The 22730-nt window shown below is 41.1% G+C and overlaps 1 protein-coding gene across 5 annotated transcripts in view; it reads right to left on the reverse strand.

Moving 5' to 3' along the window:
* The window catches only part of SI (sucrase-isomaltase), a 223092-nt gene that overhangs the window by 148514 nt on the left and 51848 nt on the right, over positions 1-22730 (reverse strand). For all 5 annotated transcript variants that reach the window (XM_056565086.1, XM_056565085.1, XM_056565087.1 and 2 more), the window contains 9 exons: positions 17651-17760; positions 13342-13493; positions 12005-12176; positions 10421-10520; positions 8916-9028; positions 8405-8530; positions 6177-6308; positions 4432-4551; positions 1315-1428 (listed from right to left, as the gene is read on the reverse strand). In XM_056565086.1, the coding sequence (XP_056421061.1) occupies positions 1315-1428; positions 4432-4551; positions 6177-6308; positions 8405-8530; positions 8916-9028; positions 10421-10520; positions 12005-12176; positions 13342-13493; positions 17651-17760 (1139 nt within the window). The remainder of the gene's footprint in view (positions 1-1314; positions 1429-4431; positions 4552-6176; positions 6309-8404; positions 8531-8915; positions 9029-10420; positions 10521-12004; positions 12177-13341; positions 13494-17650; positions 17761-22730) is intronic.

Below are 22730 nucleotides of genomic sequence, written 5' to 3' on the forward strand. Positions count from 1 at the left end.
ACACCCCTCTGACCACACCCCATCTATCCCCATCACCAATGTCCAACCCCTACTATTCACCCCTCTGTCCCTTTGTCACTCCTGTATACCCCTCTGTTACCACCTTGTCATTCATGTCCACTCCTCCTTCACCCCCTATGCCCCACTGTCACCCATGTACATTCCTCTACACCCCTCTCTCACCCATGAACACTCATCTACACCCCTCTGTCACCCATGTACACTCCTCTACACCCTTCTGTCACCCATGTCCACTCCCTTACACCCCTCTGTCACCCATGCACACTCCTCTACACCCATCTGTCACCCATGCACACTCCTCTACACCCCTCTGTCACCCATGTACACTTCTCTACACCCCTCTGTAACCCATGTACACTCCTCTACATCCCTCTGTCACCCATGTACACTCCTCTACACCCATCTGTCACCCATGTACACTCCTTTACACACCTGTCACCCATTAACACTCCTCTACACCCTTCTGTCACCCAAGTACACTCCTCTACACACCTGTCACCCATGTACACCTTTCTGCACCCCTTTGTTACGCCTTTACACCTATACGCCCCTTTTAAAAAGGGAATCTGGAGGCTGATGCTGGAAAAGTGCAGAGCCTAATAGGTTTGCTTTTCAGGTTTAATGTGGAAGAATTGTGGGTGGATGAAATTGTCATGAAGTCGTGGACCAGATGGAGAAGAGAAGGGAACGACACTGGTTTTAGAGGACGTCAAATGTAAGTTGCTGTATAAAGCAGCACTGTGATCTACACTACATACCTACCACAGATAAATTGATATTGTGCATTGTGACTGTCTCTTTTTTTTGTTTTGTTTTTCTTTTGCTTCTCAACTTTGGTAGGGGTTCCCCGCAAAAAAAATAAAACAATTTTTTTATAGGGTTCCCCGAGCTGAAAAAGTTTGGGAAACACTGGTCTAAACACCCAGATCAACAAAAACTCAGATCAACAAAAACTTTTATCTCTAGGATATGTCAAAAGTTTTTTTTCTTTTTTTTTTTACTTTTTTAAATAATGACAAGTTTACTTTATTTTAAACATGCCTTTTTTTCCCCTTGATATTTGCAATTAGGGAAAAACACACACATTAGATCATTTATTGGAAATAGCAAAATCGGTAGATTCAGCCTAAATTAGTTTAAGCTGCTGATTTGTGCCTGATGGATCATGGAACATACAATAAAAGACAACAGTAGGTTTTCAGTGTGAATGCAAATACTTCTATATATTTTATACAATTATGGAATTGATATTATGTATTTATGTCATTTTTAATACAAAAATATTTTACTTACAATCCATATTCCATCATATTTGACCTTCTTATAAAATTCCAGGCATTCATTCACCCACCACTTTGTACATTCAGGATTAGTATAATCAGGGAATACAGTAACTCCAGGCCAGACCTAAAAGGCAACAAACAAATACATGTTTCATGCTCTGGAAATGAAAATTAGGCCACATTTATATCATGTTTTTAGGTAGGCTCTGTGGTTGGTTTACATCAGAATACTTTCCCTAGTAGACAAGGTTTAGTCTATTAAAATATGTGGGTATGCTGCAGTTTATGTCAGAATGTGTAGTTAATGACTTGCTAAAATAATTGCTAAATTACTTTCAACTCCCAATCTCACTTACAGCTACATTTATTTGTAGAGCACCTTTCCTTCATACTTTAAAAGAGTAGTCTATAGGACCCCATCTCTCTCTGTGCATGGAGTGGCATGTCAGCACTTGGTCTATGCATTCTCTATGGGAGCTCCAGAGACAAGTGCTATATTTTTAGAACTCCTAGAGAGAGCATGGAGTGTGTACTGAAATGCTACTGCATGCACACGGAGAGACAGGGTCCAATTCTGAAGATTATGGGTGGTCACAGTGGCTGTATTCCCTATGATCAGATGTATACCCCCTATCATGTGGATAGGGTTAAGTTTTCAATTACTGGAGCACCCCTGTAAGGTACCCTTTCAAGTGATACATGCTTCCTGAACCACAGGCAGCATGGAATAAGGAGCCTGTTTCCACATTACAACCAGATATGATTTATCATAGTTTAAAATGATCCTTGCTGGACTCATCTGACAGATCTCCCTGTAAAAAATAGGCTATTTCACAGCTGGTTGTAATAAGAAAGCCTGCAGCATGAAGCACCTGACAGATTCCCTTTAAAAGGGTACTCCGCTGAAAAAAATCCAAAGGATAGGGAATAACATGTCTGATCACGGAGGTCCCGCTGCTGGGGACCCCCGCGATCTCCGAGCTGTCACGTGACATCACGCCACACCCCCTCCATTCATGTCTATGGGAGGGGGTGTGACGACTAGTAGGTAGCTGTCACGCCTCCTCCCATAGACATGATTGCAAGGGGCATGGCAGCTGTAGTCGCCAGTATCCGGCCTGGAGCAGAGTTCGCTCCAAGCACCAGATGAATGGGGTGTCGCAGTGGGGATCGCGGGGGATCCCCATCGGTGGGAACCCCGTGATCAGAGATCTTATTCCCTATCCTTTGGATAGGGGATAAAATGTTTTACGGCGGAATACCCCTTTAAGGAATTTCCCATTGTCCTTCGTACAGTTTTTGGAAAAAATACACCTTCCAGATCTTTGTATTGTCCAGAAATATACTAATATATTTTAATAAAATCACTTTTAAAGAAGTCATCCCAAGATTAAAGGTTATCACCTATTCAAAGGAAAGGTGCTAAGTGTCCTAGAGGTGGGGGAATTTTGCAAAAATTCTATTCGGCTGATTCGTAAAATTTTCCGAAAAAATTTGGTTCAATTCCAATATATTCACAGCGAATCTCTATTAAAAACAGCTGGGCTACAGAGAGTCTCAATAGGGGTGTAGAACACTTTGCCTTGCCATAACACGTATAGGGAGCATGCTTGGGTAGTGAAATAATACTGTTATTCAGTATGACATGCAGATTACAGGCATTGCAATTAGAATCACAGCTGCAGAGTGGCACAATGACAGAGTCTGGATATGGCAGCAGGGTCGGGAAACAATATGGAGTCACAATGGGGAGTGCTTCCTGTGATGATCTCAATTGGAAGACTATGAAATGACTTCTAAACACTCCCTGCCTGCCTGCCTGCCTGCAGTGATGCAGGTTTGAGGTCAATGGATTTCCCCTGTGTTGATCTGAATTGTCAGTAACGCTGATTAGTGACCACACAGTGTCTGCGCTCTCTCTAGCCGGGTCTGAGGTGAATGAATTCTCCACTGTAAAGATCTGTATTGTCAGTAACGGTGATTACTGCATACACACAGTCTCTGATCTCTCAGGAAATGCCCGTCTTCAGCAATGGCTGCCAAATATATAGGGCTGTGACATCACTGGGCTGGTTGGCTGCTGATAGGCTGCATGCCGTCACATAATTCAGGGGTTTCCCACCTACCCGATTTCCCAGACTTCCTTGCTCCATGTCCTCACATGTGTAGCAGCCATTTTAGCCCCCTGGCCCGCACAAAATGGTGAATGAAGCAATTTGCTACCACAAAGCGCAAGGAAATTCGGATTCGTTCAGAATTACATTTTTCATGAAATGCAGAACAAATTTGACTTTGTCACAACTCCATTCTTTCACTTAAATTTCATAGCCAAGAATGGATAGGGGATAAGGTTTAAGCTAGGGATACCCACTTAAGGTGTCTTTTTTTTCAAGATGAACAACTATTTCAGATTTTGAAGAATTCAATATAATTTGGTGTGTTTGGATTATAATTTTTTTTTTCTACCATAAGGACCAAAGGGAATATTTTGGAATTTACCAGAACATAAAATTCTGATATGAGAAAACTCCTGCACTACCAATACTAACGTTAAGGTAATGTCAGTTGTAATTGGCTCCAAAAGTGGAATAAGGCTGAGAGATAGCCAGTATAGACAATGTGAGGAAACAAGAAAATGAGACTTTACCTATATAGAATATTGAAAAGGTGGTACAGGTGGAATCTAATCTGGATTGTTGACAAAAATACACCATAGAAACATCGAGACAAAAGATCAGGTAAAAACATGCAACAATTTGCAGAGCCATAAGGTGCTCAGATATATTCTAGACCACATTGGATGTAGAATGTGATGTGTTGTAAAGACAGTAAGAAGTGAATAGATGGTTTGTGAAGTAGAAAAGGTATGTGGTACTTGATACTACTGTGCTTCTGGATGATGGATTGTGATAGTTCACCTCTTTCTTTATTGCAAAGCCACAAGGGTTAGATACTTTTGCTTGGCTAATCTTGCAAGGGGGGGGACATTTGATCTGAAACTGGGGTCCCATGTCTTTGATCTGGCTGCAGCGTAGCTTATATATTCAACAGAAACTTGGTGTTTGTAATCATAGCATCTTTAGTGGCATTAATAATGTGAAGATTAAAATGAATGAATGAACCATACCTCTCCAATTAGGGGGGTTCGGCCATCAGACTCATTTACCCACACACCAAGAGCTTGTCCTCTCTGATATGCTTCATACGGATCACCATTTGCTAGGTTTTGATTGGCGATGGCAGGATCCTGTTACAAACAAAATATTTTAATTCAACTAGTGTACCAAAGCCGGTACAAAGGTTCAACCCCCTCATCTCAAAGTAAAAAAAAATAAATAAATTGACATGTCAGGGACTGAGTGTTCTGACCCCACTCCACCCAATCTCTAAAATGAGATGGGAAAGAACACAGTTCACACCCCTGCTCACTGCAATTTCCATCTCACTGTATGAAACAACCTCTATTATAAGTCTATGGAGCTTGTCTTCTGCAATGAGACAGAAAAGGTAGTGAGCTGGAGAGTGAAGCACATAGTAAGCATTTCCCCCGGCTTATTTTTGAGATCATAAGGATCTGAACACTCAGACCCAACCAACCAAATAAAACTTTTAACAATTGATATGTTAAAAGTTTATTTTTTTAAATAACACTAATAGTTTAACCTTCATTTTAAATAACAGTGTTTTACTAATACATTTTAATAACCTGAATAACTACCTTTAATAATACTATATGACATGTCACAAGAATACATGATCCATTTACCTGTATGTCACTGTTCATTCTATATGAGGATATGAGGAAGGGATATAAGGTTGACATATGAGGTAGGGATATGAGGACGGTATATGAGGATGAGTGTCATTGTTGTTTTTAGTTTACTACAAAGTTTAGGTAGAAAGACTGGGCAATTCAAAGTACTCAGTTTAAAGGGGTACTCCGGTGCTTAAACATCTTATCCCCTATCCAAAGGATAGGGGATAAGATGCCTGATCGCGGGAGTCCCGCAGCTGGGGACGCCCGTGATCATGCACATGGGGGCGGAGGCGTGAAGTCACACGCCGCCGGCCATGCGGTCGACCGTAATCAGACCCGGAGCGAACACGCTCCGGGGACTGATTACAAACGGGGTGCCACGTGCATGATCACGGGGGTTGCCAGCTGCTCAGATAAATATAATCAATAAACAGCTAAAGAGTAAAGACCTGATATTTGATATTGGCTCCCACTTCTGGCTATAAAGGCTAGAGAGGGGACCCCCTTTTGTCCTGAAAGGTAATAGGGAAAAGCAATGTCCTTATGGGACAAACTGGAAAATGGGGCATGCATTCAAATAACTGCAATTACTCTTATATTATGGTTTAGCTAATCTTTTAAAATGGGACATTTCTTATAGTGTACGTAGGAATACAGTTTGAATAATTTGAAACCTTGTTACCTATCATCGGTTAGGCTGCATTCACACCTCGTTTTCACTGTACGGGTGCCGGATCCGGCTGGGGAGGAGAAAACCGGGCGCTCCGGTACCACAGCCGGACCAGCGCTAAAATCCATTTACTTTAATGAGCCGACTGGAGTCGAACAGTGACCCGTATCCGGTTTCCTGACCGGACCTAAAACCGTAGTATACTATGGTTTTAGGTCCGGCACCCGTACAGTGAAAACAAGGTGTGAATGAAGCCTTAGTAACATTAATGATACAGAAATAGTTTTGCTTAGAATTTTATTGCATAAGCTACATACCTAAATGTACATGTCCAAAGGGAAACAAAAGTATACATGACATGGTTTGAAAAGCTTGAAAGTCCTGTCTTGAAGAGACTCTTATCTTTTTTCTAATACATCCAAGTATGCTTTCCCTTTAAACTTACCAATATAATGATATATTTTTGACCATTGGCATGAAGATTGTCAGCAAAGCTTGGTAGCTCTCTAAAATTGGTTTGGTCTATGGTGAAATCTTTTCTATTTTCCATGTAGTCAATGTCAGTAAATTGAACATCCTTAAATGAGTGAAATACATCATAAAATGCAATGCAAAGTTTATCCATTAATGCATAAATACACCAAACTTCTAAAAATTTCATAATCTGCATGATACAATTATTGCAATTCATGGCATGCTAATAACATTCTATATTGTGAAATATTCTACTTATTATGAAAAACTTACTAAGACTGGCGTTTAGTTTGGCAGATTTATTAAGAGGTATTTAAAGGTGTACACTTCTTAAAAGGGTACTCAAGCCCTTAGATATCTTATCCCCTATCTAAAGGATAGGAGATAAGATGTCTTATCATGGGGGGGGGGGGGGTCCAGCCACTGGGGACCCCCGCAATCTCTCATGCAGAACTCACCTGTCTCAGCTGCACGAAGCGATGATGGCTCTGTGTCTGAAGCCTCAAGACCACAGGGCCGGAGTATCGTGACGTCACAACTCTGCCCCCTTGTGATGTCATGCCCCGCCACCCATGATCAGACATCTTATCCCCATACCTTGGATCAGACATCTTATCCCCATACATTGTCTTAGAGGCGGAGTACCCCTTTAATAAATTAAGCTCTACAGTGTCTGCCCATGTTGCTGGCGTAAATTTTAACTGCAACTTATGTCTGTTCTCTGACAAGTACCAGTAAATCTGGTAAATTGTAATTAATCTAGTAGGTGGTTATACATGCCCCTTTTGTGATAAGCCCCACCAACTTCTTTTAAAACTGACATGGCTGGCATAAAAGCACAAAAAGTCACACATTTTTGTGCAAACCTGATTGGTTGCTAAGGGCAACTGGTCAACTTTCCCCCTTTACAGGTTTTAATAAATCTCCTCTATTGTGTCTATTGTAAATAATGTGCTATGGAGCAACTCAACCACATTGGTGATAAATTGGTTAGACAATTCTGTTTATTCTATGCTACCTTGCTTAACTAGTACCTTAGTCTGCATCCCTTCTTTTAGTGGATTGCATTCATGATATAAGGCTTTACATATGAATAGAAGCAAGGAAAAATCCAGCGCAGCGAGAGCTCGAATGCAGAAATATTTATTCCGATACAGCATAGGAACAGGAATAGGAGCAGCAGTGACGCGTTTCAATCGTCTAAGCGATCTTAGTCATATAGGGTGCTCAAAATCACAGGTGCAAAATAATCACACCCGATGAAGAGTTATATCTGGGTTATATCAGGGTTATATCAGGATATATAAGGGTTATATAAGGGTTATATCTTTGAACTGTTCTAAGGCTTTACACATGGTATACGTGAGTTAATATTCTACATATTTTGGACTGCATCTCTGTATTTTAGCTGTTCTTTAATAGAGACATTACCCCATAGAGAGACTCTGAATAGGTCTAGGTTACCTAGGCTGATATCTAAGAATTGTTTAGGCCCCCCTTATCCCATCCCCCCAGTTATTTCTTCCTTTGTCCCACTCTGAGTAACGTGGAATAGGGTCAGAGTAATTTTTAGTCTGATACTTATTAAGTTTACACTTATTATTTCACATATCATACTGGCAATTATTGGACAATTATTGTTTTTGCCCTTTTTAAACGAGCTATGGTATGTTTGTGTATTTTTCTTTACTAGGATTTTAGAAGGTATAGAATAAATGCTAGGTTTACAATTCTGTGAAAAGTATTTTGGTTGGTGGACTTTGTGACATGTTTTCCTGTGATGGAGCTAAACCTAGCCCTTTCTTTCCTTTCCCCTTGACTTTGAACCTGCACGGCTAACTAGTAAATAGAAGATCAAGATGGTCTAACTAACATTTCTTATACAATGGATTGGAAAAGTGTTGGTGATCACAAATACCTGTTGTTCTGTTTTAGGATGGTAGACTCTAGTGTTGTCAACCATTACGGTTAGCCCATTTTTTTTTAACTTTGAGGCCTCTTTTTTCCCCACAGTATTATCAGTATTTATACATACAATATCTTGTTACAAAACATAACATTCAGGTATCTGTTCTCCTGGAGTAGCATAGCAGGTCTCCACTTTAAATAACAAACTTTAGAAATAGTTTACAAACTTCATTGCAGCAAACACTGCGTAATCTGCCACAACCTGTCTTTATTTGCCCATTTTCTACTTACATATGGAATATTAATGGCTCTGTTTTTCTCAACCACCTCCTGTACTTCAGCAAGTGATTTGTAGCCCCATCGGCTGATATGGAACCCAAGAGTCCAATAAGCTGGCATATATGGTCTTCCAACAAGCTAAAAAAAAATTACAGAGGACTTACAGAGGAATTTACACTTATCATACAGTTACTATTATACCTATCAGATTCTTCTCCATTCTTGTGTCTGGATGTTGCATTATAACAAAGAAATTTAAAAACTAGCCCATGATAGATGAGTTTACAGCTACATAAAAATGAAAGAAGAATGCAACATTTATTTCTGTTTTATTTTATTTATTTATTTATTTATTTTTTTTTGGGGGGGAGGGGGGTCTGAGAAGATAATCATCTTCAATGATACAAGAGGAAGCTTTGCATATCCTATATATTCTTATCTGTTATATGCAGCTTTAATATATGCTGTATTATGTGATCACTCATAAAAACTCTTTAACATTAAAGTATAAAGCAATGTGTACCTCTAGATACTCCATAACAACTTCTTCAGGATTGTTGCCAAGGATTACATAAAAATCTAAGATTCCTCCAATTGTTCTGTAGGTTACTGCTGGTGCTGGCTGCATTATCACTTCTGTAAAATGAATATTAATAATAATAATAATAATAATAATTTTAGCTATACAATTGGACTAGACAATCTCTGTACATATTGATTTCCTTATAAAGAGGGTCAGAGATCTGAAATAGCTGTTCCTGCTCCGGTGGATCTGGGGCGTTCATGTATTACATGAAGATTACAATTGATTCAATGACTCATGTAATACTAATGTCACTGCAGGTGAAACATATAGCTGGATTTAACTTCCTCTGTAATATAAAAGATTTCAAAAGCCAAGCTAGCTTTATTTTAGAAGGGATTTGTTGTCCATTTTATTTTTTTATTTCTGGTACAATACAAAAGGAAATTAACTTATTTGCCAATAACTATAAATGCAAAGACTATTTCTATCAATGAACTTACCGTATTTATCTGCGTATAACACACACTTTTAAAACTTAAAATCAAGGCAAAAAGTCTGCGTGTTATACGCCGATAAATCTTTTTGTCACTGATTTAAAGTGGCCGCAGCAGCGGCTGCTTGTTAAGGATTAGCAGCCTGGCCGCGGCTACTTTAAATCAGTGACCAGCGCGCGGCTCCCGCTTTGTTTATTTTTTTTATTTTGCTTTTTATTGTATTTTTTTTATTTATCTTCCTTACCTAGCCGTGCTCGGCAGGCCAGGTCCGGTGTCGGGTCTTGCGGGCTGCTGTCAGTGAAGCAGGATGAGTGAGGTCCTCTGCTAGCTCCGCTGCACAGAATCAGGGACGTCACTCATTCAATGCTGCTGCTGTGACTATTCTAAGGTGGCTGCGGTTGGGCTGCAGAAATTAAACAAGCAGTCGGCGCTGCGGCCACACTGACCAACGGCGGCTGCAGCGAATGATGAGTGACATCCCTGATGCTGTGCAGCCGGCAGAGGACGTCACTCATCATGCTTCACTGACCAAAGCCCGCAAGACCGGGCACCGAACCTGGCCTGCTTAGCGCGGCTAGTTAAGGAAGATGGGGAAAATATATATATACCAAAAACAGGGGGGAAAGGGCATGATGAGCAGGGGGGAATGGTAAGACAGTGGGGGAATGATGAGACAGTGGGGGAATGATGAGAGGGTAAGGGGGGGGGGGGGTGGGTGTAAATGTGGCACAGGGGCTGATAAAAGGGGAGGAATGATGTGGCACTGGAAGGGGGAACCAAACTGAAGTTCAGGCAAAATCAAAGTTAGAGGGATGATATGGCATTTAGTCTGTCATTTATCTTATATGTATTTTTTTTTTTACTTAAATTTCCCTATTAAAATGGGTGCGTGTTATACGCCAGTGCGTGTTATACACCGATAAATACGGTATATCAATAAACAGCAGCATATGTTATGTTGTAGAGAATGATATCATAACTATAGAGTAAACAAAACAAAATACTTGCCCATTGCATTGCTGTTCATGAAAAAGACACCAAATGATGCTCCTGTTTCATCCTCCAAACACAGGAAAAATGTCTGTGCACCATATAGGTTATTTCCATCCTACAGAATAAACAGCACAATACAGAATGTTACTTCATACAGGAAATACAATTCTTTATTTACAAACAAAGGTTATCTGGCAGAATATCTTGCAGAATATGTTACATAAATACATAAACATGTTCTCACCTCTAGTGTTCCTCCTGCGGTGACTCCAGTGTCTAGTTCTGGTTCCACAATGTGAACCTCCTGAGCTGCATGGTGACGCCTGGGCCCAAGAAGCACCTGGGTCCAATGTGTTATACTGCCACTCAGCGATGGCTGGAGCAATGTCCTGCCTCAGTTAGTGATTTGCTAAGCTGCAGTATGACACATTGGGCCCTGGTGCTTCCTAGGCCCTTGCGTTACTCTGCAGCTCAGGAGGATCACACCGGGGGACCGAAGCAAGACACTAGAGGTACCGCAGTGGGAATGTGGGAGGTGAGTAGAGGTTTATTTATATCACTTGATGGGCATAGTTCTAAAAACAACCCTCCCACCGAAAAGCTCCTTCAACAATGCAAATGTCATGGTTACGCAGAGGTTTTTAGAAGAGCTTAATGATATAAAAGTTTATATTTATAGTACCTAATGTCTTGTTTGGTTAAAAGGGTTGTCATTGTTTCTCTGTAAAAAAGCGTTAGGATGGGGTAAGTAAAAAAACAAAACACTGCCTTATCTTCCTTGCTCCAGTACCATCCCTGGTATAATAGAGATCAGCTCCCCACTGCCTGAAGTTTTCGAGTTTGGCAACAAAACGTCACACACATACACACCCAATCAGCAACCGCAGTGATATCCCAATTCAGCCACTGATTGGCTGAGTGGGCATGTGACAGCTTGTCCCTGAATCCACATGCACAACACAACAAGAACCAGAGCACTATTATATGGCAGTGGCAGTGTTGTAATGTTTACATTACCCTCATCGCTTACCATATTTTACAGAGATGCTTATGGCCAGACAACCCTTTAACAACACAAATTTCTCATGAAACAATTTCACCACAATATCACAACATGCTATCAAAACAGTCATAGAGGTAATTTACACAACAATTTACTATATATTTCATTTATTTCATTGTTTGTTAAACTTTTAAAATGATACCAGAAAAGCAAAACCATAAACAGTTGATAAAATGTGCAGAAAAAGAAATAATAGTAATCTTTCTATTAAAAAAAAAAATAAAAATGGATGCAGTTACTTTAATTACTCTTCCAGAATTATTTCTCCAGACTTAAGTATTCATTTCAATTTTCAATATTTTAAGATATATAATTTCTCCTATAATGGGTTTACAAGCTTTAATATACATTAAGCCTTTCTTAGACTTTTATTTATAATTACTTATTGAAAGCTGCACATTTGCAGAGTTGCTCAGGTACGTTGCTTGGCTTATAATTAGTAAATGCTAGTTTACATGTAAAACCAAGATACTGTAAATATGAGGTGTAATGAGCTTGTAATCACTAAACAAGGGATTATAATAATAAGCACTTACTCCGTTGGGAAACCAGTCTCTGGTAAAAATAGGCCACCTTCTCCAGTTCATGTCATGCTTAAATTGCCGGTGAACATGTTCTCCTAAGCCATAAACATTGCTGCTAGGCAGTTTAATGGACAACTGTAAGAACTGGTCAGCATAAATGAGCGGTCCTATAGTTGTATCAAATCTTTGAAACAAAAAATAAAAAATAGGTTATACTATGTGCATAAAAAATATGGGATAGTATTATAAGAACTACACAAACACTGTACACATTATACTACATGAATTTATATGATCAGCCCTTAAATAAGAGAACTGTCCCCGAGGACACAAGCTACTGCAGTGGTAATGGTTCTGTTTCATGGAAACCACTCAAACCATTTATTTCAAGGCACTATACTTATTGTAGGGAGTTAAAACTTATCCAAACAGAAGAAAAAGTGTTCCAGCACCCCTAAAAAAATAACTTCCAATCTATTTGTTAAAATACATGTGCACAAAACAACCCTACTAAAAGCTAAATGAAACTCTGACGCGTTTCAGTTTATAGCAAAACCTTATTCATTGCCATGAATAAGGTTTTGCTACAAATCGAAAGGCGTCAGTGTTTCACTTAGGGTTATTTTGTTCACATGTATTTTAACAAATAGATTAAAAGTTATTTTTAGGGGAGCTGGAACACTTTTTCTTCTGTTTGTATATTCCACCTCGAGAATTGGCTCGACTGCACTGCTCCGTGCTTCCCTGCACAGGTTCCCTTTTTGTCTACATTGAATCATACAAGTGGTGAGCTGATTCTACGTATATACACTTCATGGGTGGTGTGCAGAAAACCTATCTCATGGTGTTTAAGCAGATAAGCAATTAGGCATAGAATTGCTACTTATCTCCACTGGACATACAGTACACAGTGGTGCATAGCTCACCCCAATGTACTGTATTAAAGCCCAGAGTCAATCTGAGCTGGGACCATGATTTTACAGCCACGGGCACAGCTTGCCAAGCAGGGATGGATTTAGGTAGCATCAGCATTGTTTTCAACTTTTTCCGGGGCTAGAGGTGAGCAGAGGTGAGGGGTGATGCTATGCATCACTACTTACCTCTTTACACTCAGCTCTGAACCTGACTCCTGAGCCAAACATCAACATAATGTCATACATTACAATTGGCTGAAATTTAGGTATACTGCTGTGCATAAATTCTAGCCAGTTGCTAAGTAAGCACAAATTGTGTGGCATGTTGTGTCAAATTTCTGCAGATGGTATATGATCCCCTTTATTTACATACACCATGGTACATATATCAAGGTATCAATGTGTATACATGTAAGTACACATTTTGTTGCTTACAAGACTTTGCCTGTTGATTTTCTTGAAACTTTGATTCCAAGGGGCTGGTGCACTAATTCAACATTGTAATTAGGATTTTCTGCAGCAGTTCCAGTAAAATCTTTCACATGTTCATGGGGGACTTCAAATCTTTGTTTTTTAGCATCTGTTATCTATAGGAGAAAGAAAATGTATACAAAATCACAACCTTATCACAACCAAGATCACAAACTAGCTACATGGTCCATCACAGCCACCTAATGGCCACCATACATACACATGTAGGATATACATCCAGGGCCACCATCAGGGGGGTACAACCCATACACCTGTATGGGGCCCAGAGCTTCAGGGGGCCCAGACGTCCCTGGACCTTTTTTTTTTTTTTTTTTTTTTTTACTGGCTTGTCACTTGTACCCCCCCTGATGGCGGCCCTGTTTGTCAGTGAGTTACTGCGACTGTCACTCACTGACCACTACTGGGTGCCCGCAAGGACTATGACTGGGCCTCATAGTCCAGGGGGCCCACACATTTCTATTAAATTACCTATTTCTAGGGCACGGGCCCCTTAAGAATTATGGCAGGGCCAGACAGGCCAAGAGCTGATTGGAGTAGAGACGTCACGTATGGGGGTGATAACAGGTGCAGGGGATTACGGAGGTGATGAGAGGTGCAGGTTTTTTTTGGAGGTGATGAGAGGTGCAGGGGGCTGATGGGGGTGATAAGAGGAGCAAGGGGGGTGATGAGAGGTGAAGGGGGTTATGAGGGTGATAAGAGGTGCGGGAGGGTTAGGGGGTTGATAAGAGGTGCATGTGGGGTGATGAGAGGTGCAGGGGGGTGATGGGGTCGAGAAGAGGTGCATGGGGTGATGAGAGGTGCAGGGGGGTTATGGGGGTGATAAGAGGTGCAAGGGGGTGATGAGACGTGCAGGGGGGTTATGGGGGTGATGAGAGGTGCAGGGGGTGATGGGGGTGATAAGAGGATCAAGGGGGGTGATGAGAGGTGCAGGGGGTTATGGGGTGATAAGAGGTGCAGGGGGTTATGGAGGTGATGAGAGGTGCAGGGGGGTTATGGGGGTGATGAGAGGCACAGAGGGGGTTATGGGGGTGATGAGAGGTGATGGGGGTGATAAGAGGAGCATGGGGGGTGATGGGAGGTGCAGGGGGTGTTATGGGGGTGATAAAAGGTGCAGGTGGGGTGATGAGAGGTGCAGGGGGGGTTATGGGGTTGATGAGAGGTGCAGGCGGTGTGATGAGAGGTGCAGGGGGGGTTATGGAGGTGATGAGAGGTGCAGGGGGTTATGGAGGTGATTAGAGGTGCAGGCGGGGTGATGAGAGGTGCAGGGGGGTTATGGGGGTGATGAGAGGTGCAGGGGGGGTGATAAGAGGTGCAGGGGGTTATGAGAGGTGCAGGGGGGTTATAAGAGGTGGTGGGGAGGTTATGAGAGGCGGTGGGGGGTTATGGAGGTGATGAGTGGTGCAGGGGGGTTATGAGAGGTGGTGGGGGTCATGGAGGTGATGAGTGGTGCAGGGGGGTGATGAGAGGTGCAGGGGGGTTATGGGAATGATAAGAGGTGCGGGGGGTTATGGGGTTTATAAGAGGTGCATGTGGGGTGATGAGAGGTGCAGGGGGGTTATGGAGGTGATGAGAGGTACAGGGGGTGATGAGAAGTGCAGGGGGGGGTTGGGAGTGATAAGAGGTGCAGGGGATTATGGAGGTGATAAGAGGTGCAAGGGGGTTATGGGGGTGATGAGAGGTGCAAGGGGTTATGGGGTGATGAGAGGTGCATGGGGGGTTATGGGGGTGAAAAGAGGTGCAGGGGGGTTATGGAGGTGATAAGAGGTGGAGGGGGGTTATGGGGTGATAAGAGGTGCAGGGGGGTTATGGGGTGATAAGAGGTGCAGAGGGGTTAGGGAGGTGATGAGAGGTGCAGGGGGGTTATGGGGGTGATGAGGAGAGGTTTGTCGGGGGGTTATGGGGGTTATGAGGAGTGATGAGGACACAGAGGATAAGAGAGGGTGTATATGTATATATGATGTGTATGCATGTATGGCAGTATTATATTCAGGGGCACAGTGTGGGGCAGTATTAAATTCAGGGTACAATGTGCGGCAGTATTATATTCAGGGTACAGTGTGTGGCAGTATTATTTTAAGTAGATACAGTGTGGGGCAGCATTATATTCAGGGTACAGTGTGGGGAAGCATTATATTCAGGTTACAGTGTGTGGCAGGATTATATTTAGTGGGTACAGTGTAAAGCATTATTATATTCAGGGTACAGTGTGTGGCAGTATTATATTCAGTGGATGCAGTGTGTGGCAGTTTTATATTCAGGATACAGTGTATGGCAGTATTATATATAGGGTACAGTGTGTGGCAGGATTATATTTAGTGGGTACAGTGTATAGCAGTATTATATTCAGGGTACAGTGTGTGGCAGGATTATATTTAGTGGGTACAGTGTATAGCAGTATTATATTAAGGGTACATTGCGGGGCAGTATTTTATTTAGGGTACACTTTCTGGCAAGGTTACGATGATTACTGTCTTCATGCAGAGGATGAGGATCTGCTGACAAAGTGGGGAGCCAATGATGTCTGGATGTCAGATGGAGCTGGAGGAAGACCTGGTCTCTGGACCAGATGAAGAAGAAAAGATAACAGAGAAGATATCACTCAAGTCAGAAGACGTCACCCAGGTCACTGATATCATTGTGTGTTCTCCTGACTGTCCCATCAGAGCTGTAGTCACTTGTAAGTTCTGCAGTGATGATGGCTAAAACTATGTTCAATCTGTGTCTCTCCAGCTGTTACAAAACTACAACTCCCATTGCCAGAGGCTCTGCAGACATGATGGGAGTTTTAGCTTTCACACAGCTGGAGAACCACTTCAACCGAGGTGATCCGTGCGGGTCTCAGCAGTCAGACCCCCACCCAAAAAATGGACTGCTTATTATAAAATGCCTGGGCCCTGGGGGGGGGGGCATCAGGGGGAGTGGTAGGGAGCCCCAAGGTAATTTTTTGCATGGGGGCCCTGTGGTTTCTAGCTACACCCCTGCGCACGGCCCTTCTTTGCTAATAGTTCTCCCCCCCCATATAGTTGTAGGCCTCTCTGAGAGGGGCCCAGGCCTACCACAACTATGGGGGCAGCTATTTACAGAGGGGCCTACCACAACTATGGGGCAACTATTAACAGAGGGGCCTACACAAACTATATGGAGCCCCCTTTATAGTTTGGGTAGGCCCCTCTGTTAATAGTGGCTTCCATATAGTTTGGGTATGCCCCTCTTTAAAAGGAGTAGTCTGGTGAAAAATAACCTATCCCCTATCCAAGGCCTTGAGCTGTGTGAGGGGCCCTGAAATTTCTGATGGCAGCCCTGTATATATCTATATGTATTTTTTTAAGCTAGTTGTCTTGTGGGATACATGTTAGGGTATATAAGAAAGGGAAGAAAGGACAGACCTTGAGTTTAAAACAGATGACACTCCAAAGGAGGTGTAAAGTCAGGGGTGCAGGTTAGGATTCAACGGGTTAACAGACAGAGAATTAGAAGCAAATCAAAGGAAATAGACAAACAGACAGATAAAGAAATGTCAGAAAGGCTAGTAGAAATCTAGATAGCAGAGTAGTAGCAAATTGGAAAGCAGAGTAAAGTCATGTAACAAGCCATGGTCACAATACACAGGAAAAATATAGCAAAGAACAATACAGGAGTTTTTGCAGATAACAAGCTCTTACACAGGCGATGAGTAAAAGCAGACTGAAGCCCTATAAAGATCAGCTCAGGAAGGTGTGATTGCTAAGGCTAGAGCCAATTGGCCCAGCACTTGCAGCTCCTGAGTGACAGCATGTAATCTCTGGCAGGATTATACAGTTATTGGGTCTAAATGTTTTACACTAAACTGTGTGTTTACCTTATACACACCTCGTGACCGTATAATTCTGCTTGTTCTGCATGTTACCTGATATTCACTCCTATTATTAAAATTAAGTTATCGCTCATCTGACCGATTCCTTGAATTGTCAGACAAAGCATAAACCCTATTATCTCAGGAACAGAAGGCCATATCATGAAACTGTTAAAAGGTGTTTGATCAGGGCATCTTAAGCTATTTAATGATAATACAATATAATTGTTTGGGGGTAGCCACAGGTTCTCACACATATAGGTACTCACACATACAGTACCCTGCAGATTTGGAGCTGTGTTCAATCATTTAGTTTACATTGAAATCTGCAGCATTAAATATGCATATGAAACTATGAATGTAAATAGACCCTAATTATGTTTTTGGATCATTTTCTTTTAGTTTTTAACAGCAACAAACCTTGAACCGAAATCGATTTTGAGATTGCATTTCAGCATTCAGCTCTAAATCTTCTATGTCATCCCCGAACCATGTAGGAAAATTTTCTCTTTTTAGATCAGCTTTGAATCCTGCAGACAAATCAAGTATAATTGTGCTTTAGACTTTCCAGGTTGAAATAGAACATAATGGCCCTTATTTACTAAGAGTGGAGTGTAGTTTTCTTTGTGGTTTTTAATTCCTACGAGTATTTTTCCACAGTGTTTACTAAGGTTTCCCTACATTTAGCTTTTGTTACAACTGCTCTGAGCTGATGAGTTTCCCAAACACCAAATTTTCTGTGGAAACCTTAGTAAATATGTTGGGATTAAAAAAAAAACTGTCTGGGACACGCCTCCTTTTCTGGCAGTCATGCCCCCTTTTTCAGCGGTCATGTCCCTTTTCAGGTTTTCTGAGTAAAAGGGAGAGTTGGTCGGGCTTTTACATTTTTTGGCACAAATTCTGGAGCAGACGCAATTTGTGGCACAATGCGCCAAATTCTGCCGCACAACCCAACAAAACAGGTCGGGTTTATAATAGTAAATCAGGGCCAATATATGTGACATACAGTAGCTTGTGTTACAGTTGTAAATGATAATATGTTTACTAGAGCTTGCATGTTGAGGTCTGCATGTCACCCAACACCATCATTCTATTATTCTAAATGTATGCAATTTCTGTTCTCTCCCAGTTATCTATATCTAATCACATCTTTACTGTTAATATAATGTTTAAATGATTTCTAAATAATAAAATGCATAACACATTTCATATGACTGTGTGGCTTACAGAAAAAGAAGGCATGATAACCTTTAAAATTGAGGATGGTGTCTGACTAAAACAGTCAAACTGCAGAAAAATGACCACAATATACAGAAAAAGTCTAAATCATAACAGTCAGGTGGAGTTTTTTAAAGTGGTGTTTCTAATGGAGATCTTCTTTAAAATAAGCTTAACTCCTTAAGGACCAAGCGTTTTTCTGTTTTTGCCCTTTCGTTTTTTCCTCCTTACCTTTTAAAAATCATAACCCTTTCAATTTTGCAATACATATAATGGCTTATTTTTTGCACCACCAATTCTACTTTGCAATGACATCAGTCATTTTATCCAAAAATCTACAGTGAAACAAGGAAAATTCATTGTGCGACAAAATTGAAGAAAAAAAGCCATTTTGTAACTTTTGGGGCTTCCGTTTCTATGCATTAGCTTTTTTGGTAAAAATGACACTTTATCTTTATTCTTTAGGTCCATACGACTAAAATGATACCCTACTTATATAGGTCATACTTTTTGAAAAAATCATAACTACATGCACGGAAATTAATACAATTAAAATTGTCCTTTTCTGACCCCTATAACTTTTTTATTTTTCTGCATACGGGGCTATATGAGAGCTCATATTTTGCGCTGTGATCTGAAGTAGTAAGTGATACCATTTTTGTTTTCATAGCACTTTTTGATCTCTTTTTATAAAAAAAAAAATTATGGTATAAAAAGTGACCAAAAATACGCTATTTTGGACTTTGGAAGTTTTTTTTACGCGTATGCTATTGACCGTGTGGTTTAATTAATGATATATTTTTATAGTTTGGACATTTATGCTCGTGGTGATACCACAGATGTTTATTTTTTATGTTTATATATTTTTTTATATGGAATTTAGGAAAATGTGGGTGATTTTAACTTTTAATAAGGAAGGGGTTAATGTGTGTTTTTAAACTTTTTAAAACTTTTTTTAGTCCACTTAGGGGACTTTTAGGAGGAATCATTTCATTCCTCATACAGATCAATAAGGTTCCATAAAACCCCATTGATCTGTGTGCTCTGCGCTCAATTGATATAGCCTGGTCCTGCCAGGCGTTATCATTGTCAGAGCTGCAGCAGCAGCAGGATAAGAGGTAAGCCTTCCAGCTACCTTAGCAGTGCATCACCCCCCACGATCGTGCTGAGGGGGGGGCGATCCACCCCGCTGGACCACCAGGGATGGGATAAAGGCACCTTAAGAGCCTGCCACGGTGATCGCCGCATGTAAGCTATTAACACTGGCCCCCAGCTACAGGAATCAGCTGGGCACTGGCCGGTATGACGCAGGCTTGAGTCGGGAGCCCGCGCCATACCCCGTTAAAGGCACATGGACGAGTATACATGACCATGGTCTTTGAGGGGCTAAAGCATTGATATTTGGTCTGTAGGTACCTGCTGATACCTCAAAGGGGAGCTGGAGAACAAAATGCTCTTGTGAGGACCATGGACATCATTGATGTTGCATATATGACATATATTACAATTTGCAACTTTTGTAGTACTGGTATATTACTATAAATCAAGACCTCATGTATGAATTAATTCATGTTATTGTTTAGTTTGTAAATTTTCTCTCACATTCTTAAAACTTACCTGTCAGATCCCACACAAAAAAAAAAAAAAAAAAAAAAAATATCAATGTTATGTTACTCATTACCTGATCCTTATCTTGTATATATAATTTGTATGTCTCTAACACCAATATTTCATTAAAAAAAATTGCTCACTGTCTCTTCAATCTCTCAGAGGGAGGGGGTGTGCCCCTTTCTTGCCTGTGCTGTGCATGACTCATCTTTACCCCTCACTCTTCCGACTCACTGGTCTCAGGAGTGAGCCTGGCAGTCAGCCAATCACTGCACTCTGCTCTGTAACCCTTTACTCTCTGGTTTCATGCTATACATGTTACACAGAGATGAGGAAGGATTATTGCAGATTGCCTTTACTCTACCATCAAAGACAATGGCCAATATTTATCAATCAGCCTTAAACCCTAATTGCCTGTTTTTCCCATAACAATCAATCACAACTCAACTTTCACTTTAGAAAAGCTTGTTAAGATATCAAATTTGAGCCGTGATTGGTTGTTATGGGAAAACCAGACAATTATAGTTTCAGGCAGATTGATAAATCTCCCCCAATATAGGGATTGTGTAACTTAGATCTTCCTAAATTAGTGCAAAGGTTTAGTGCTAAAAGTACACTTGTTTTTTATGCATACATTTTCTATCTGTTCTATATGTTACTATGTCATTCATGTGTGTCATCCTTAGGTAGTCCTATAATGCTGGAACTTCTAGTTTTGGAATAGTTTGCGGTACAGTGTTTGGATAACTTTTTTTTTACAGCAGGGTTGCCTTCAGCTGAGTGACTATATCTTTTGCAAAACTACAACTCCCAGCATGCTCAGACATCCTTTGGCTGTCCAGGCATGCTTGGATTTGTAGTTTTGTAATAGCTGGAGGCACATGATTGGTAAAACTCTGTGTTACAGCAGTGTTGCTCCAGGCTGTATTCCTCCTGCAGCCTTGTCCATCAGCCATCTTGTGCCCATGACCCTTGGACAAGCTGATGCTGCTGTGGGACTTGTCTCAGGAGGTATGGGGACCCCTAGTGGTGGGATTTTTAAAGGCAGTTTTCTTTAATAAAATGTGAAAAATGTTTAAAGAAAGTATATTAGAAAAACTATTGTTTTGCAAAGATGTACAACATATAAAAAGTTTTTGTACCCAACAATGCCCATTTAAACCTCAGTCAAGTTTTTTAATGGATTCAATATTTTGTTATAAGAACACAAAGAAAGAAGTCTTTATTTTTGTAAGTAAAAAAGATGTGAACATTACCATCATTTAGAAAAACCTTACACCCAAGAGTTCTTAGAGAGGTAAGTTCAGTAATATCTGTACCCTTGTTCATGATATTTAGAGATTCTCTGGTATCTGGTATTGTGCCAAGGGACTGGCGCAAGGCTAATGTGGTACCAATCTTCAAGAAGGGCTCTAGGTCTTCGCCAGGCAATTATAAACCGGTAAGTCTAACGTGCATTGTGGGTAAATTGTTTGAAGGACTTATAAGGGATTACATACAGGAATACATAGGGGATAATTGTATTATAAGTGATAGCCAGCATGGGTTTACTAAGGATAGAAGTTGTCAAACCAATCTAATTTGCTTTTATGAAGAGGTGAGTAGAAGCCTTGACAGAGGAATGGCTGTGGATGTAGTGTTTCTGGATTTTGCCAAAGCGTTTGATACTGTCCCTCACAGACCTCTGACAGGTAAGTTAAGGTCCTTGGGCCTGGAAACTTTAGTTTGTAACTGGATTGAACACTGGCTCATGGATCGTACCCAGAGAGTGGTGGTCAATGATTCGTACTCTGATTGGTCCCCGGTTATTAGTGGTGTACCCCAAGGTTCAGTACTGGGCCCGCTGCTGTTTAATTTATGTATCAATGATATAGAGGATGGTATTAACAGCTCTGTTTCTATCTTTGCAGATGACACCAAGCTTTGTAGCACGGTACAGTCTATAGAGGATATGCATAAGTTACAAGATGACTTGGATAGACTAAGTGTCTGGGCATCCACTTGGCAAATGAGGTTCAATGTGGATAAATGTAAAGTTATGCATCTGGGTACTAATAACCTGCATGCGTCGTATGTCTTAGGGGGGATTAAACTGGCAGAGTCACTGGTAGAGAAGGATCTGGGTGTACTTGTAGATCACAGACTACAGAATAGCATGCAATGTCAGGCTGCTGCTTCCAAAGCCGGCAGGATATTGTCATGTATCAAAAGAGGCATGGACTCAAGGGACAGGGACATAATACTCCCCCTTTATAAAGCATTGGTACGGCCTCACCTGGAATATGCTGTTCAGTTTTGGTCGCCTGTTCATAAAAGGGACACTGCGGAGTTGGAAAGGGTGCAGAGACGCGCGACTAAACTAATATGGGGCATGGAACATCTTAGCTATGAGGAGCGATTAAAGGAGTTACAATTGTTTAGTCTTGAGAAGAGACGTTTAAGGGGGGATATGATAAATGTATATAAGTATATAAATGGCCCATACAAAAAATATGGAGAAAAACTGTTCCAGGTTAAACCCCCCCCCAAAGGACGAGGGGGCACTCCCTCCGTCTGGAGAAGAAAAGGTTTAGTCTAAAGGGGAGACACGCCTTCTTTACCGTGAGGACTGTGAATTTATGGAACGGTCTACCTGAGGAACTGGTCATAGCAGGAACAATTAACAGCTTTAAAA

This window comes from Hyla sarda, chromosome 3 (genome assembly GCF_029499605.1).
Source record: "Hyla sarda isolate aHylSar1 chromosome 3, aHylSar1.hap1, whole genome shotgun sequence".
Taxonomy (NCBI): domain Eukaryota; kingdom Metazoa; phylum Chordata; class Amphibia; order Anura; family Hylidae; genus Hyla; species Hyla sarda.